The 16,507-nt window shown below is 38.6% G+C and overlaps 1 protein-coding gene across 1 annotated transcript; it reads left to right on the top strand.

Moving 5' to 3' along the window:
- The first annotated feature begins 3,015 nt into the window (after nucleotides 1-3,015).
- Nucleotides 3,016-8,838, top strand: LOC104950910 (poly(U)-specific endoribonuclease-C). The gene is made up of 7 exons (XM_010777504.1): nucleotides 3,016-3,123; nucleotides 4,154-4,253; nucleotides 6,254-6,365; nucleotides 6,445-6,566; nucleotides 7,050-7,162; nucleotides 7,758-7,911; nucleotides 8,333-8,838. Exons 1-7 carry the CDS (start codon nucleotides 3,113-3,115, stop codon nucleotides 8,588-8,590), a joined length of 870 nt encoding a protein of 289 aa, XP_010775806.1. The 5' UTR covers nucleotides 3,016-3,112; the 3' UTR covers nucleotides 8,591-8,838.
- Nucleotides 8,839-16,507: the final 7,669 nt, after the last annotated feature.

Genomic DNA, 16,507 nt, shown 5'->3' with positions numbered 1-16,507 from the left:
GAGTATTGATTACAGCGTTTAGAATGTGTTACATGAAAAGTGATGAAAGAGAATATGAAGAGAAAAGGCGGGTTAAGCATATATTGAATGTAAAAAGTACCAATCCTCTGTTTAAATGCAACAACGGACATTAGAGACGAGGCGAGCCGGCTGGCGGGGAGGAGCCAGCAGAGGATATATATAGCAGCACCGGACGAGGGATTCCCTCTCTTCTCTTGCTCATGAGAGCCAGATCACAGCTGTTTTCTGCCGGAACAATATGCTGTCTGTAACACTACCGCGCCTTTTTTAATTAGTATCCCATTTGAATTCTTTTCAGAGACTCCATTTAGTCTCATTTTAAAGCTTCTCTCCTGGACGCGAGAATAAAGAACATATTTAACAGTATGCAATAATGCAATTACAGCTGAAAAAGTACTTGGGTGTGTGTGTTTTTTTATATATATATTTACCATTCAATAATGCAATCGCTGCTGTCTGTCTGTGACAGTCGCAGTTTGATCTCAGTTTGTCTTATAAACTGTAGGGGCAGGGGAAAAGGTTAAGACATGTAGTTTAGAATGAAATGAAAAATCTATGATGCATGTGTATTATCCTCTCAACTACAGTCATTAAATGTCCACTTTTGTGTAAGGTTTGAGGGTGTNCAAAATCAAATGATCGGAATCGGATCGGGAGCAAAAAAAGGTGATCGGGACATCCCTAATTACTGTAATTTATGTACAGCAAGGTACCATAATACCACAGCTCTGTACTGCTATATCACAGTAATTCCATGGGCATGGCAACTGTAAAGTCACAGTACTGCCAACGGACACACCAGGGNCGCGCCCACCAAAAAGCCTCTGGGCGCGCCGCGACAGGTGAATCTGCAAATGAGGCTTGCAGAACCACACCCTCAAACCTTACACAAAAGTGGACATTTAATGACTGTAGTTGCGAGGATAATACACATTAAATGTCCACTTTTGTGTAAGGTTTGAGGGTGTGGTTCTGCAAGCCTCATTTGCAGATTCACCTGTCGCGGCGCGCCCAGAGGCTTTTTGGTGGGCGCGTCACCGGAATGCCAGGGGTGGTTCTCACGGGAGGAGGAAGCGTATGTGTGGTGAATGCGGGTATTCAGCGGGATATTTAAGTTTCCTCAGCATGTCTATATATGTTCAAATGCAACGGGGGAAGTAACTGAAAGTAACCGTATGTGGATATTGCATCGACTAACCTCGAAGCACGTCTCCCTGGAGAGGACGCGCACAGTGAGAGAGATTCTCTCCAACACAGGGTGAGATCGATCCTTTGTGCCACGCCGATCATCGTGTTTTCCTTTTTTGTGGATTATAGCCTGAAAAGGCCTACAAACATTTTTGTTTGCCGCCGACGGGCGCAGGAGCAACAGCCTTTTTTTTGTATCAATGAACTACACTACACTGGATTAGGCAGTAAAGACAATTTCAATGTATCGCGAGTGGACTTTTTGTTGGGTTTTATTTGTTTTGTTTGGCTCGAAAAACTGTGAATACACTTGAATAACGCAGAAAACCTGTCTTTGTTTATTTTGTTAATGTGTGCATATAGACTTAATACATTTCCGTGGGGAGTATTTTGTGGGAAGAGCAGATTATCCGTTTATTATTTCTGTTTACCTTTTATAATATTATTTCATTCAAGAACCCCTTGTGCGTTTAATTAACACAACTATTTTTAGATAGTTGATCGTTACATGTCTGTCCCATAGAAGAACATGACAGCGCAGCGCAACTATACTACGGACGTCACTGCCCTGGCAGTGATATCAACATAGCCTGCTTGTGCTACCACACTTTCCCCTCAAAATATCGTTAAATAACGAAACTTGGAAATAGTGCCAATCAATACAAAGTGTAACCACATCATGTACATATGAAAGCAATCTTTAAAAAATAACAGCGTAGGTTTAATCTATGACTATTTTGACCACGTTCGTGCTGTTTTTGCCATAGAGAAGCATTGCCCCGGAAGTGCGTTTTGAACTATCCCGGCATACATAAACCACGTGACCGGCTGGCGGCGACATCAAAGAGTGTCGTAACTCTCTTTCCCCGGCTGTTTGAAGAGCAAGCATGGGAAACAAAAGACAGCGTTTACCTGTTTGCATCCAGCTAGTCACACACACACAGTTACAATCACACTCCCTGTAATGGACATAATTAATAGATAGTTTAGCTTCTCACCATCATTTGCTGCTTACCGTTTTCATACTTGATATACCTTAGCATATTCATACACACTGTTCATACTGCTCACAGGCTGTGTGTATATCTAGTGTATTCATACCCCTCCTCACTGTTTATTCATCATTCAATTCATTCTATATTTTATTCTGTAGACTACATTACTTTTCACTTTACTGCTTTTTGCACTCCTGGTTAGAAGCTAAACTGCATTTCGTTGTCTCAGTACCTGTAATATGTGCAATAACAATAAAGTTGAATCTAATCTTGAGCAGGAACACATGTATTTACTTAGTACATATCTAACATTAACGATTGTGCATTCTTTATAAATGAAAACCGAGTCAAGCCGACTCCGGAGGTGGCGGTATGCACTTTAAAGTTGTTTGCGATCCGCCAAAAAACCGAGAGAAGAAGAAGAAGAATCCGACTCCGAGCTGTCCGACTTCAGGCGAGCTTTTTGAGACCTCCTCCGGCTGCGATCGGCTATTCTCGTCTACCTTCGAGGCGAGCCGCAACTCGTCACAAACAAGCCTATCTCTCAAAACATGAAGAGTCACGAAGATAATAAAGGAATTTTGGGGCGTCTACCTGGCGGTTTTGTTACATTGCATTACATTAATGTTAATGTTGTAATGTTAAAAAGAAACTTAAAAAGCATTAGAGTCGCTTAGCTGTTAACTGGTTTAAGAAAGAACACAATTGAAACGGATACTCTATTTTAATGCATTACCAGAAGATGACTTCCGTTATTTTAATGAGAAAAGGGAGGGAACGTAGGCGTTTATTTAATGGGCTGGTCCTGAATCCCTTAGTAACGTCATGATAATTATCTCAGATAACTGTGTGCATGAAGAGGAACTTGTCAGGACTGTTACATTACATCCTGGCACTGAACGGAGAAAATGGCAAGGAAGTAAGTTTTTTTTGGGTAACAAACAAAACGTCTTACAGAAATACAAGAGAATAATTTGTATTTTAGAGGTTTTTCATGTTGTTTGCATGTTTGTTCTCATCAGCTAATAACTGGTGAAACTTCAGTCAGTGGTCGAGTGTTTTTAAACGTTTCCTTTGCAAGACAGATTTGCAGTTTCCAAAATGCTAAACACTTTAGTGGTGTTTAATAAACTTTAGTTGACTTTGTGAACTATTCGTTATATCCTTGACTGACCTCTTTGCTATGTTTCAACATGCAGCCTTTCATAAACGTTGAGACATCAACAAAGGGGAAGTGTGCTGCTGCTGCATGTGGGATTTATTAGAGTTTTCCTCAGGAAGTACGAGATTAAAGAGGTCCTGTGTTTACGACCACTGAGTCATTCAGCAGTGAAACAATCGAGTAGTGTTGTTTACAAACCTTATCATCATGTGATTGTGTTGATGAAATCCTTCAGATAACAGAAGTTAACATGATACTAAAAAAGGCGTGTAACCAACTCAAAACCATTTATTTAAACCAACTATGTGCAATATATATATATATAAGAGTATATATATATGCCGTTAATAACTGTGTAATATACCTGGCTGCTAAATCCTTAAAAAAAGATGTGTATTTTGTAAATTGTGTAACTTGCTGCTGTTAAATACCATCCAACTATGTGCAATATGTGCTATATGTTCAACATATATATATGCCGTTAAAACCATATACATGGCTGCCAAATCCTAAAAACTGTTACAGGATGTGTATTTTGAAAATTATGTAACTTTTAGTATTCTGATGTGATTTTAAAATGTGTGTGTGTTCATGCTGTAAATAATCTTATTCTATTGTGCCTTTTCTGTTTAGTCTACTTCTCTATTTAATTTGGTGTTTTTTTTTTTAACTTAGTTTTTATTTCAGATTCAGCTTCATTATGCGTACATCATGTTCACATTTTGGTCAACAGTTTTTCCATTTTCATTTAGCTATAATTTGCTGTTTTATTGGTGTTTTCCCCTAGTCAACGGGCGGACCGGGAGCTCACAGAGGTGCTGAACCAGCTCTGGATCCTCGACACAAACCGTCTCCGGCCGGGCACGGACTACATCATCTCCCTCCAGGTCAGATCCCATCTCTGCCTTTATCCAGAATTATACAAAGAAATTAAGCTTGTTTTTCTGAATATAAAAAATTAAAAACAAATATAAAACGGTATTAATCCAGGTGGGCACAAAGAGTCTATTTATTTTATATTTATTAAATATGTAATTATATATATTTCATTGTATTTTTTTTTTTATATAATTGGTGTATTATTATAGAATGAGAAAAACATGAAACATTACCATACATACATTTTTAGGTTAATACCAAGAATGTATTTATTACATATTATTGCACAGGTTTTACTGTAAAATGTTTGGCTGTAAAATTACTGGCTACTAGTTGCATGGATTTCACAACTAAATACTGTGACTTTACAGTTGCCATGCCCATGGAATTACTGTGATATAGCAGTACAGAGCTGTGGTATTATGGTACCTTGCTGTACATAAATTACAGTAATTACCTGTATTTTCACACTTATTACTGTAGAAGTAATGCAACACAGTAGCCAGTAATTTACTGTAAATATAAAAATGTAAATAATACGATAATATATTGCTAATTTGACTAGTTAACTGGGATTTGACCATAACTACACAATTCAATCAGCTCAATCAACAAAGAAAAACAAAGAAAATGCCCATTTTAACTTTGTATTACTCCATTGAAGTGCAAATTACATTTCACAGTGTCTTGGACATGTTGTTACGGCCCCAACTTCTACTCCGCTGTAGTGGCTCGTGCTGAGACTCGCAACATGAAAGGATACATGCAATAACCGGTACTTGGTAACGAACATTTATTGATAATCGGCCGTTTGCTCAAACAAGCGAAACGGGAAACAAAAAGAGGTCTGGAGGAGTGGCCAAAAGGAAAAAACAGAAGGAGGGAACCCGAGCCAGCCACACCACGGACCGTAGGGCCCAGAGCTCCCCTCCCTAACCAGAAATCAAATATAAACCCTATGGAAAACGAAATAAAGCCGTGACAAACACAAACACATCTGCAGAAATATGGCCTTCAGCTCAAAATGGCAAAGAGGTATTCTAAGGAGAGTGTCTCCCGGCGTTAGGACAGGCGAGACCTCCTTCTCCTCCAGCTTCTCTTTATATAACATGGCTGAGTAGAATTTGTAACACCTGGGCAGAGGCGGAGCCAGGGGCAGAACAGGTGCACCACTCTAAGTCAATAATTGTTCTGAAGAATGTGCTGACATGGGGGTTTAAATTGCCATGCCTCTTTTTGGCTTTCGAGCCCGTCTCAGGATTAAGGCCCAGGAAGCACCTGAAAACAAGACAACAATTTAAATTTTACATAGATGTATATGTTGCATCGTTTATTTTAAGGCACATGTAGCGGTGAATCCTTTCAATTCAAGTGAAACCTGCACCAAAGAAAGACATTAGTATTTAAAATCAAGCAAGAGCGATAAAAGCCAGAAAATCACTTAATTTGTTGTGTTATCACAGAGGATGGTCTGAATACAGTATTTTACTATGAAATAATACAGTAACATGTTGTGAAATCCTGTACATTCACAGTAATTAACTGTGCCTGCATTGATTTCACTGTGAAATTCAAAATTACAGTATTATATTGTGAACATTACAGGTAAAGACAGTAAAGTGGTAAAACAGTAATTTATTGTAAAATATTACAGCTAAATATTGTGAAATCCTGGTAATATTTTACAGTGTAGTACATTGAATTATTTTACATGCAATGCTTAATCTTGTTCTTTACACACAGATGAAACCAGAAATATATTTAATATTTAATGTATTTATTTCATTTATTTTCTCCTGATGAAATACCTGTCATAACAATTCATGTTATTTATCTATTCTTCTTGCTTGCAAATACCATATATTCACTTATCTGCAATGCAAAACATGCAGTCAGAGATACATGCAATAAATGCAAACCCCAACTAGACATGGAGTCACAGTGAAGTGTCGCCAAAAGCAAACTGAGACAGTGTTAACATCTCTCTGTGTTGGTGTGTTTTCTTCAGGGGAAGGCAGGCTATGTGACTCGGGGCAGTAAATACGCCACGGACAGGGCCAGAGCTCCTCTCTTCACTTACGTCAACGAAGACAAACTCAAGAGTATCGAGACATATTTACGTAAGTAGCACTTCCTGTTTTTCCATTACTCTTTTGCCACCTCCAATTTTGTAACAAGCATGTGTCTTTTTTTATGCAGATTTCGTCAAGCTGCTGGACAATTATGAGACACCCACAGGCGTAGAAGAGGAAGTGACTTCAGAGGAGCTGAAAGAGAACAGGCTGTTTATCGACGCCATGATGGAGACCGCTGTCATGAAGGTGCTGTCCGCTGTCAATGTCTATCCATCTAAGTATTATTTCGTTTTTTTAGGAAAAGGGTAACATGAAGTTTGCACTCTATAAACCTCTGATCTAATATTGAATTTCCCCTTTGTACGTCTTGGTGCCTTCTTTTATCCTGGATTTGTGCAAATACTTTTTCAATCTGTTGCTTAATGACCAGTTAAATGCTTTTCACTGTGTGACACATTTATTTAGTTAAAAGCTAAATCAGTCCGTGTTTTTAACTCCGGGTTGTTTGTTTTTTGCCAAAAGGTTTTCCTACTATTCTGATAATACATTTTTGAGGAAACACTGAAGGCTTTAAGCATGCGGATGGCAATTTTAAAGAAACTAAATATGCACCCACCACAGTATCAGCTACAGCTTACTTTAAATAATCCAAACTATGTTTTTGTATTAGGTAAAAAAGGTCAAATAAAAAAGCTGAAATGTGTTTTTATTGTTTGTTTTTCTTTACAGTTTGCTCACGGATATCTGTCCAACAAAGGACAGTCCCCGTCAGACTGCAATCAGTTCAAGAGACAGCTGTATGACATCTGGTTCAGACTGTACCACAGGGACAGGAGCGGAGGGTGAGTCTCACAGTAACATCATGGGGAGACACATGTTACAATAATGACATGTTTACTGCATCTTTGAGAAGAGTCACAGACTGTTTTCCCATTATGTAGATATTTATAACTAAAATAAAAGTACTCAAATCTCAATGTAGAAATACTCCACTACAAAAGGTTATTGCAGTAAAAGTAAGTGTTATCAGGAAAATCTACTTAAAGTATTAAATATTGGACTCATTGTGGACAAATCTTTCTTTTTTAAAACAAAAGCTCAGCAATTCTTGAGCCTTCTGGTGGTATAAATCACATATTAGAAAGTCTTTCTATGTTTTTATGCAAGTATCATAAGTTACTCAAGCTGTCAGATGAATGTGATGAAGTAAATGTGCAACATCCCTTCTGAATATTAGTGGAGTAAAAGTTCTTAGTGGTGGGAAAAAAGACTTAAGTACTTCAGTAAATGCAGTAAATTCCAGCACTGGTGTTACCTATTTATGCTTCAGCTTTGCAGGAAAACAAACCCAGTAGATAAGAACATACATTTAAACATGATCTCAGATACATGGAGACTTAACAAAACCATATTTGACTTTTTTTGTTTTCATTATAGTAAGGATTCCTGTGGATTTGAACATGTGTTTGTGGGAGAAACCAAGTTCGGCCGGGAGATCTTGGGTCTGCACAACTGGGTCCAGTTCTACCTGCAAGAGAAACACGACCATCTGGACTACAAGGGCTACAAAGCAAGAGCAAACAAGAACACAGTAAGAAGATACATGATATGATTAAGATACAGAAAGACCTGTCAGACATCTTTTATCGCTAAGACTCTGAGGGATACTTTGAGGGATTGTATCTTCTCCGTTCAGGTCAGAGGTACTGTGTTCCTTCAATATGTTTTTGTTCATTTTTTCCAATTCCAATGCTTAATTTGCATAAAAGCCAAATGCTAACACATGCACCTTTTACAAATTAGACCCTCCAGAAAAACGCGATTCTGCGATCGCAGAATTTACCGCATAATCAGACTTAAGTTTGAAGCACATTTTCTTTACTCACCCAACGAAAACACTTTAATTACTTGAAAACATTTGTTGTTTTCTGTTGATCGTGCTCTGCCACAAGTCCAATACCCCCTTGAACTGAACTGAAATGTATTTCTTAATGAACTTCATTGTTTTTCAGCCGGATGAGGACGATCACGTCCTGAACCTGCAGTTCAGTTGGAAAGGTTTGGTGAAGCCCATCGGCGGCGTCTTCATCGGTGTCAGTCCAGAGTTTGAGTTTGCTCTCTTCACCATCATCTTCCTCATGTCCACGGAGAAGAGGACGTCTGTGGAGGTGAAGGTGGACGAGTACCTGCTGGAGCTCATCGTCTATCGGAACGGGCAATGCATCGGCACGTCTTATCCCAAACTGCTCAGCAGCAACCAATGGGATTAGTAACATCGCTCCATGCTAGGCTGCAACTTTTCATAAACATATTTTCACGTTAAGCACTTTCATTCCTATAAGTATAACCCTAAGCCAAATCCAGATTATTCTTGCACTGAACGCCAGGCTTAAACTTTCTATCATTATAATTTTTTCCTAAAACTTCTGTACTGGATTGTTATAATGAAGCTTGTTAAGATTTAAGATGTCCTTTTCTGTTTGCTATCATGGAGTGAATAAATGTTTCTTTATCTTTATTTCTCGTCTGTTCGTGAAATTAGGCCAGATAGTTCAAAAGATTTAGAAAGATGAAACACCAATTGTTGGACTCAATGTCTATCTAGATATACAGTTGGTTTGTTTTAGCACAAGTAGTTTTCATTCCTAGTATTATTTCTGAAAAGACAAAAATGTATCACAAAAACAAATATTTGGCAGATCTGCCTTGGTTAGCTGGCAGCATCAACTGACTGTGGAAAAAGGGCTTAAGCAGATGATTCAAAATAGTTGGAGGCACAATCCCAATAATTCTGACTGGAAAAATCAAATAACTAGTTATAATAATAAAGCCACGTATCTGAGAATAATGAATATTTTATTTAACTCTTATAGTTTATTACATTTTTTCTGACACCATGATGTTACAGGTCTGTTTCATGAAAGATAAAATAAGGAAATTAGGCACCATAATTGCAGAATAAGGGACGTATTATAAAATGTGCTTTAATTAAATCAGACATGTTTCCACAATTATTATCAACTTGAACTCAATGGGAGTCAGGTTTTTTTTGTTTTTTTTTGTTGTATATTTGGCACAAGGGAAATAAACAAAACAGATGATGAATACACAAATGGATGTGGATTCAACAAATATAATAATGCAACAACACAATTGGAGAAAAACAGTACATTTACCAAAATGATTGCATCCAAGTTATCCATAAAATAAATTATATCATTATCAGTAAATCACGGAACTTTATTATTTTTAAACATTTTCACACCAAGTCTTTTGTGAATGGGGGGGTCACTCAGGGCCGCCTGGCAGACAGAACTGAGGGCTGCCCCTTTAAAATTAGCGCTGGACGCTCCCTCGCTCTGCGCATGCGCACTCAAATGACCATGTCAAACCACAGAAATGAAACTGTTCCTCTGAGAAATACCTGATGAAGTGCTGAACTAGCAGGTAAAGACACTCACGCTCCGAGTGCTGGATAAAACTCTCTTTAATGTTTGCTGACAGTGACACTAACAGTCGCCTTCTTTCTCGTAAACAAACTTTAAGAGTTAGAGGCGAGAATCACGGTTAGCTAACAGCTAGCTAAGCTAACCGTCAGTTGGGTTACCACTCACTGCCTGGGAGCCACCTGACAACCGCTCACATGACTTTAACTACTGCAACCACACACATGACACTACACAACAGGAAACATATCATTTAAACGTGTTTGTGTTTGTAGTTTAGATCTCTGGAGTGTCGCTTAAGGGCTTGTTAAACATCCAGGCACAACAACAACATGTTTGCTAAAAAGAAGAGAGCTCCGCAGCCCAGAGGCCAAGGCGCCGCTGCAGCCAAGCAGGTAACAACAACAACAACAACAACAACAACAACAACACTGATCAGGATGTTTATGTAATGCTTTGTCTTGATGATAGCGGGTGAAGTTGATCTTGTACTCTCTGGTTTCAGATGGGTCTGTTTGTAGACCTGGACTCTGAGGAGATGATGGGTATGGAGGGGAATCTGGAGGACCCGGATTTAGAGGCAGAACTGGCTGCTATCACTGGGAATAAAGCTGCTGCTGGAGGGAGAGCCAAGCAGAAGGGGAAGAGTGAGTGTTATTTGTCATGATGATGGATCAATATCTGTAGGGTCTGATGAGCTTTTCACTTGTATGTGAAGTTGTGTTGTCCCCATTTGAGGAGTCAGAGATATAGCCTGATCAGTAATGTTTTTTTTTAGGCTGATGTTGATATTGCATTCATCAAGTAAGATACTGATAGGATCTCTTGAATTTTAGGATGATGACACCCAACATCTTCAGCATTTCTGTACCTCTATTTCCTTTTTATGTATCAGCTGACATGTACAGTACATACCCTAATTCACAGTTAGACTGCACTTCATACAATATGTGACCAGAGCATGTTGACAGACGTCCAAATCACTGCATACGTCTAAGATTTGTTCAGAAACTGTCAGGCTACAGCTTTGGTTACACCCAAACATGGAGCTTATTTACCTTTGGACCCCTCTTTGTGCAGTGTGTCATGTTGATGTGGAAAAGGCCCTTCCTCAAACACCTTTTCCCCCATGTGAATCAAAAGACTATTATCTGCTCCTTTTAAGTTTCTTTCTTGGTATAATATGAAGAAGTATTGGATGTACAATAAGAGTTTTTTTGTACTCGGCTGCTGCTAAACATTCTTTGTTTTTATGCTTTTCACTAAAACGTTTGTTATGGTACTTCCGAGTTTCTGAAATCCTTCCTACAATAACTCAACCAAGAAATGTTCTGCGTCTTTATGATATTGGAAAACATGTTTTTCTACTTATAGATAGAAATGATTGATATTTATATATATATTACTATATTGCCAAGTAGTACATGTTGTTGATCTCGAATACAAACCCAGACTAAATGGCATGATGTTTGTGTCGTAGGTGCGCTGCCCATGGAAGACATCGCAAAGATGGCTGACGAGTGTATGCGCGATCTCGATGACGATGAAGATGACAGCAACTTGGAGGATGATGAAGATTTATTGGTTGGTTTGTTTTTGTATATTTATATCTCTTCCCTTAAGAGGATCTGTGTGTGATCTTTTATCCATCAGCCACATGGTTTGAAATGGTTTGTACATAATTGAACTATTTATTGGTCTTAAATAGGTACCCCATGTTGAAACAAGTAGCACAACGCTGCCTTGTATTTGCAAAATCAAAGTAAAAGGGTCAGTTTTCTAACACATACTGAATTATCTGATTACTTTGCATTTCTTTTTATTGATTTAGCAACTTCAGTCACATGAAAGGCACCTCAAATTAATTGTGATATTTGATTTTTAACTGGTACTTTAGTGGCTAAAACTTTATATTTTTACATTGTTTTGTATTTTTCTGAATATACAAAGTAACTAAAAGTTCTAAATATATATACTGAAGTAAAACGTGCAATACTTCCCTCTAAGATGTCGAGGTATAAAGCACCATAAAAAGGAAACATAGAAATTATGTGAAATTTGAGTGAATAAGATCCTTGAGCAAATGTCACTTAGTTACTTCTGAACACTTTGCAAATACATGAAACCCAGAAGTTTGACTTGCGTGCACAAATCTTGTCTTTGGATGTTGATCAGTTGCTTTCTTCTTCTCCTCATCAGGCAGAGCTGCAGGAAGTGGTGGGTGAGGAGGAAGCTGAGGATGCTGCAACCCTTTCCTCCAAATCTTCTGCCACTGCTGAATCTCCTCAAGCCGGAACACCAGAGTCACTGACGCAGGTTCGATTCACCGTTTGATCTCTGGCACACCTGCACCCTCAGCCACCAAAATACATGCCAATATGTTAGCTACTGGTAACAAGAAAAGGAAAATGTATTTGCTGTTTTACATTCTTAGCTGCCTAATCATCTTTAATGCCCCTTTCCGCCCTGTATTTTCTTAGTATAAATGTCTCTAAACAACAGTTGTTTACTTAATAACATGGCTGGTAGAATAGATGCACTTGAGACTTGTTCTACTCTTTCTAGTAAATCTACATTCCTTTAAACACACATCCTGACACCTGTGTTTCAGTCTACTTCAAATACTTACACAACACTTAAACAAGAGAATTACCCATAGTGTAGAATATTAACCAGCTGTTTTCAGACAATGTCGACACTTCTTCTCTGTTGTTGTGTTGAAGCAGGAAGTAAAGGTTTCCTCTGCGGCCCCCGGCAGCCTCCAACACACCCTGGAGGAGAGAGTCGTCATGTACAGGACGGCTCTACAGAACGCTGAAACTGCAGAGGAGACCTCCAAAGCCAGGAGATTCGATCGAGGTCTGAAGGTGAGTCAAAATACGGCCTGATGACAAGGTTTAGATATAGAGATATATCTATAGATAGAATCATGCTCATGGTGCAGGATTACAGCAACGTTTTCAGTCTGAGTTAAAGTCATATTTCAAATGATTAATTAACGATGAATAAAGTCATTAGCTTAAAGGGTGCTTTGCTTCATTTTTTGTGGTACCAATATTTTTTACTTCACAACAGATAATATCTTTGTTAAAATACTGGAGAATGTCAGCTAAATCCCACGATTCAATATAATAACAAACAGGATCATTTCATGTATTTTTTATTTTTCGCTGCTGCATAGTGTTCTGTAGAATCCTTGTTTTTGATGTATTTTTTGTAAATAGTTCATCTATTCATGATGTCCAAACTGAAGTTTTTTCTTCATATTCAAGAGTACAAATAAAAGCAGTTTACTTGTACTCAATAAAGGCCTTTTCTGTATATGAGTACTGAGCTGCACTAAACATGCCCAACAGTGTTTCCTTGTACGATGTGAGGGTCTAAGGACAGAGGGTGTCGTATTGTCATACTGATATTCTGTACAAACTGTGAAGTCCACTGAGACAAATGTAACATTTGTGATATTGGGCTATATAAATAAACATTGATTGAACAGCTACAGATTTGTAGGATGGTATAGTTTAGCTCAAAGACATCGTGCTGTTTGTCATCTTTGAAGTCACTTCTCAAAACCCATGATTTAAGAAGTTTACTAATTTCTTTGTTGGCAATTTGTGCCTGGAATTACTGAGGTGTAGTGACACATTACCCATAATGCATTACAGTCCAGATGATACTGATGGTGATGTTTTCTACAGACGCTGCAGTCGATGGTCGCTGCCGTTAAAAAAGGGAAACCTGTGAACGAGGCAGAGATCCCTCCTCCGGTCGCCAGTGGAGCGCCGAGTGCCGCCCCTCCTCCTCCTGCTGCCCGTCGCCCCCCTCCCCCCGTCCCCTCGCCTCCTGAACCCTGTCCCTCAGATCAGGAGGGGGGGTCGGAGGTCACGACTCCACCGCCTGCTGTACCGGAGATCATCACCCCGAGTGAAGAGGAGCAGTCGTCCTCCTCCCTGCCTCTGAGCAGCGTCCCCTCTCCAGAGGAGCCTGCAGACCGAGCTCAGAGCAGTCCCTCTGATGGTCCGTGTGATTACACAAAGATATACCCGTTAGTATATTGGGGATAAGAGAATCAAAGAGTCAAATATCTTAGCTTACAATTAAAACAATGCTAAGGGTTACACTAGCCCTTTTCCCCTCAATGCTCCACTTCGATCAAAGCACAACTGAGAACATTCACAAACAGATTGTCCAGCTTTTTCGGCCGCTCAACCTGCACAAATAAGACAAAATGGCATAAGGTGAAATGCAGACAATCTGTGCTGCAAAGCAGGAAGTATCCCAGTGCTCCTGTGCTTTTAGCAAATGAGGTTAAATGCTCCAAAGTGGCCCCTTCTATGCAAATGAGCCTCCTTGCAAAAACACTCCAATTCCCTAAGACCAGCGCAACAGAGTAAAAGTCAAACTATTGGTGTCTCCAGAAAGCAGATAGTAACTAAAGTGCATTTTTAAGGGGTTGTCACATTCAGATTTGAAAAGGATCATTGCAGAAGTGACAGGATGCAATGACAGTGTTGAAAAGTACAGAAATACATGACATTTTGAAAACTCATCACCTTAAAGGTTTGCAAAAAAAACAGGTTATCAGAGGAAAAATATTTTGTTGTGCTAAATTTGAGAGCATTTAAAAGTTAACTTATTCAAATATTGGTAAATTAGCCTAAGTAACTTTATTTAAAAAATATGAACTTTAGTTTAATTTCCGCCTCTGAATTTCATCACTCTTTGCACACATCACATTGGAAGCTTCTCTCTCCTCTCCTCGATGAATGTGTGTCTTTCATTGTCGTAATTGTTCTGCATTTCTTTCCCGGTGAATTCACAGCGAACGAGGCGACCAAGACGCTGCTTCTGGAGAGGCAGAAAGAATACAAGATGGCAGCTCTGAGAGCCAAGAAGCAGGGAGATGTGGAGCAAGCAAGACTTCACCTCAAGGCCGGCAAGGTGAGCGAATGGACATGACAGCGGACAGCCTGTTCACAGATTTCTATCTGCATCGTTTTGAATACATTTGACTCCTAAAAACAGGTTTCTCTGTTGCGTGGCAGCATTTCTTCCTCAGTGAATACAATTGATTGGTGAAATGTGCTCAATAGGTAACTAATGGGATAATGTGTAACCGGACAACTTCCTTGTAGAATCTGGAGGATTTTTTTTTTTTTTCTCGATTAAAACAACATACATATTTTATATTAAGAGCCAAATAAAATTAGGGTCAGTGCTTTTTACAAACGTATTCAGGCAGTCAATGTGATAACATCCTTGACAACATACAGCAAGATTAATCACTATTGTCTTTTCCTTATGATTAAATACACATATATTTGCTGAACTGCGATTTTGATGGAGTAGATCATTTCCTTGATTTTGTCTGTGATGTCCTTATATGTATATCCCTACAAGCTAAATGCTATATAAAGACTTGTTCCTGCTGCAACTAGAAACAAACATTCAGACAAGGTTTATGAGAGCAAGTTTCTGCTGTAGGAATGTAGCAGGCGCTGCATTTGTGGTTAATGCTGAAGAAAGTTGTTTCTAATTAAGATCTTATAGTTTATCTCAACATCTTGTCTGAGTTCATATACCTCACATTAGTCATGAAATTAAACCAATTAAGATGTTTGTATGTCTCTTAATGCTTTATTTTAATATATCAATATCAAACTTCAACAAATAAGACAAATGAAGTTTAAATATGAAAACTGCTAGCTATGTGTTCAGTCTCTTGTCTGAGCCGGTCGCTGCATATTCTGACTAAAGGATTCCTCTGGAGAATGTGAAACATGCCAACAATTTGGGAGGAGACAGAACCGTCTTTATGTTTGACACAGTTTTGGTTTGTTGTGTTGTTTCTGTGCAGAGGTTCGATGTGATGATCGAGGCGTTGGAGAAAGGACAAGCGGTCGATCTCAGTGAGCTTCCTCCGTCCCCAGATCAGGGTGAGGAACATAAGAGTGCAGCACACAACCAAGCAAACCTAACTTATACATGTCTTTTAATAAACTGAGGCTTCAAGAGGAATAGAAAGAGGGAATATACGAAGCGGAAGACAAATAAGCACAAACAAAAGTTACAACGGTTTTAGAATAGGTGTAATGATTTGGTTTCTTTGATACTTTGAGACATAGTTACATTAAAAAGAAACACATCAAAAAGTGAAAATACATATTTAAAAAATCATTGAGGAAGAAGAAAAATAAACCGTAATTGTGCCGGTGAAATATGATCACTATATTATAATAATTTATTATATTATATAACAAGAGCAACATGTTTGGAAATGAAAAACACTAACTTTGGCTGAAAACTGTTTTTAACCCTTCGATGCCCTGAGAGTGACTGGACCCCACACTCTTCCATAAGTGGGTCAAAAAGGACCCGTATTAGAATAATATGTTTTTTTATGCCATTTTTGTCATTTTGGTTAAGAAAAATCACTTGTATAATATTTAGTATTATATTTTGGTTCACACTAGAAATATTTTATATTTAATTGTTCACAATTTATAATTTTTAGACATTTTTTTTTACATTTTGAACATATCGATGCAAAGATCTCCGCTATTCTGAGACCCTCACAGTATTCCAGTCCCTTTTCAAAACTCGTCTCTTCTCCTCTTGTCTACTCATATCCCCCCCCTCATCAATCCATGCCGGTTGATCAAGTTTGATAGTCCTATACCCCCCACCCTAACCTTCCCTTATATTGTAAAGCAATTTTGAGTCCTTGAAAATCCCTATACA

This window comes from Notothenia coriiceps, unplaced genomic scaffold, assembly GCF_000735185.1.
Source record: "Notothenia coriiceps isolate Sejong01 unplaced genomic scaffold, NC01 NC01_scaffold00018249, whole genome shotgun sequence".
Taxonomy (NCBI): Eukaryota; Metazoa; Chordata; class Actinopteri; order Perciformes; family Nototheniidae; genus Notothenia; species Notothenia coriiceps.
The sequence above is the reverse complement of the archived record's forward strand: the minus strand, read 5'-3'. Positions and strand labels throughout refer to the sequence as shown.

Excerpts from the sequence above, each read along its gene's own strand:
- LOC104950910 (XM_010777504.1), top strand. Across the intron at positions 6,366-6,444 it reads GAGTATCGAGACATATTTAC|ATTTCGTCAAGCTGCTGGAC; the intron begins GTAAGTAGCACT and ends TTTTTTATGCAG. Across the intron at positions 7,912-8,332 it reads CAAGAGCAAACAAGAACACA|CCGGATGAGGACGATCACGT; the intron begins GTAAGAAGATAC and ends ATTGTTTTTCAG.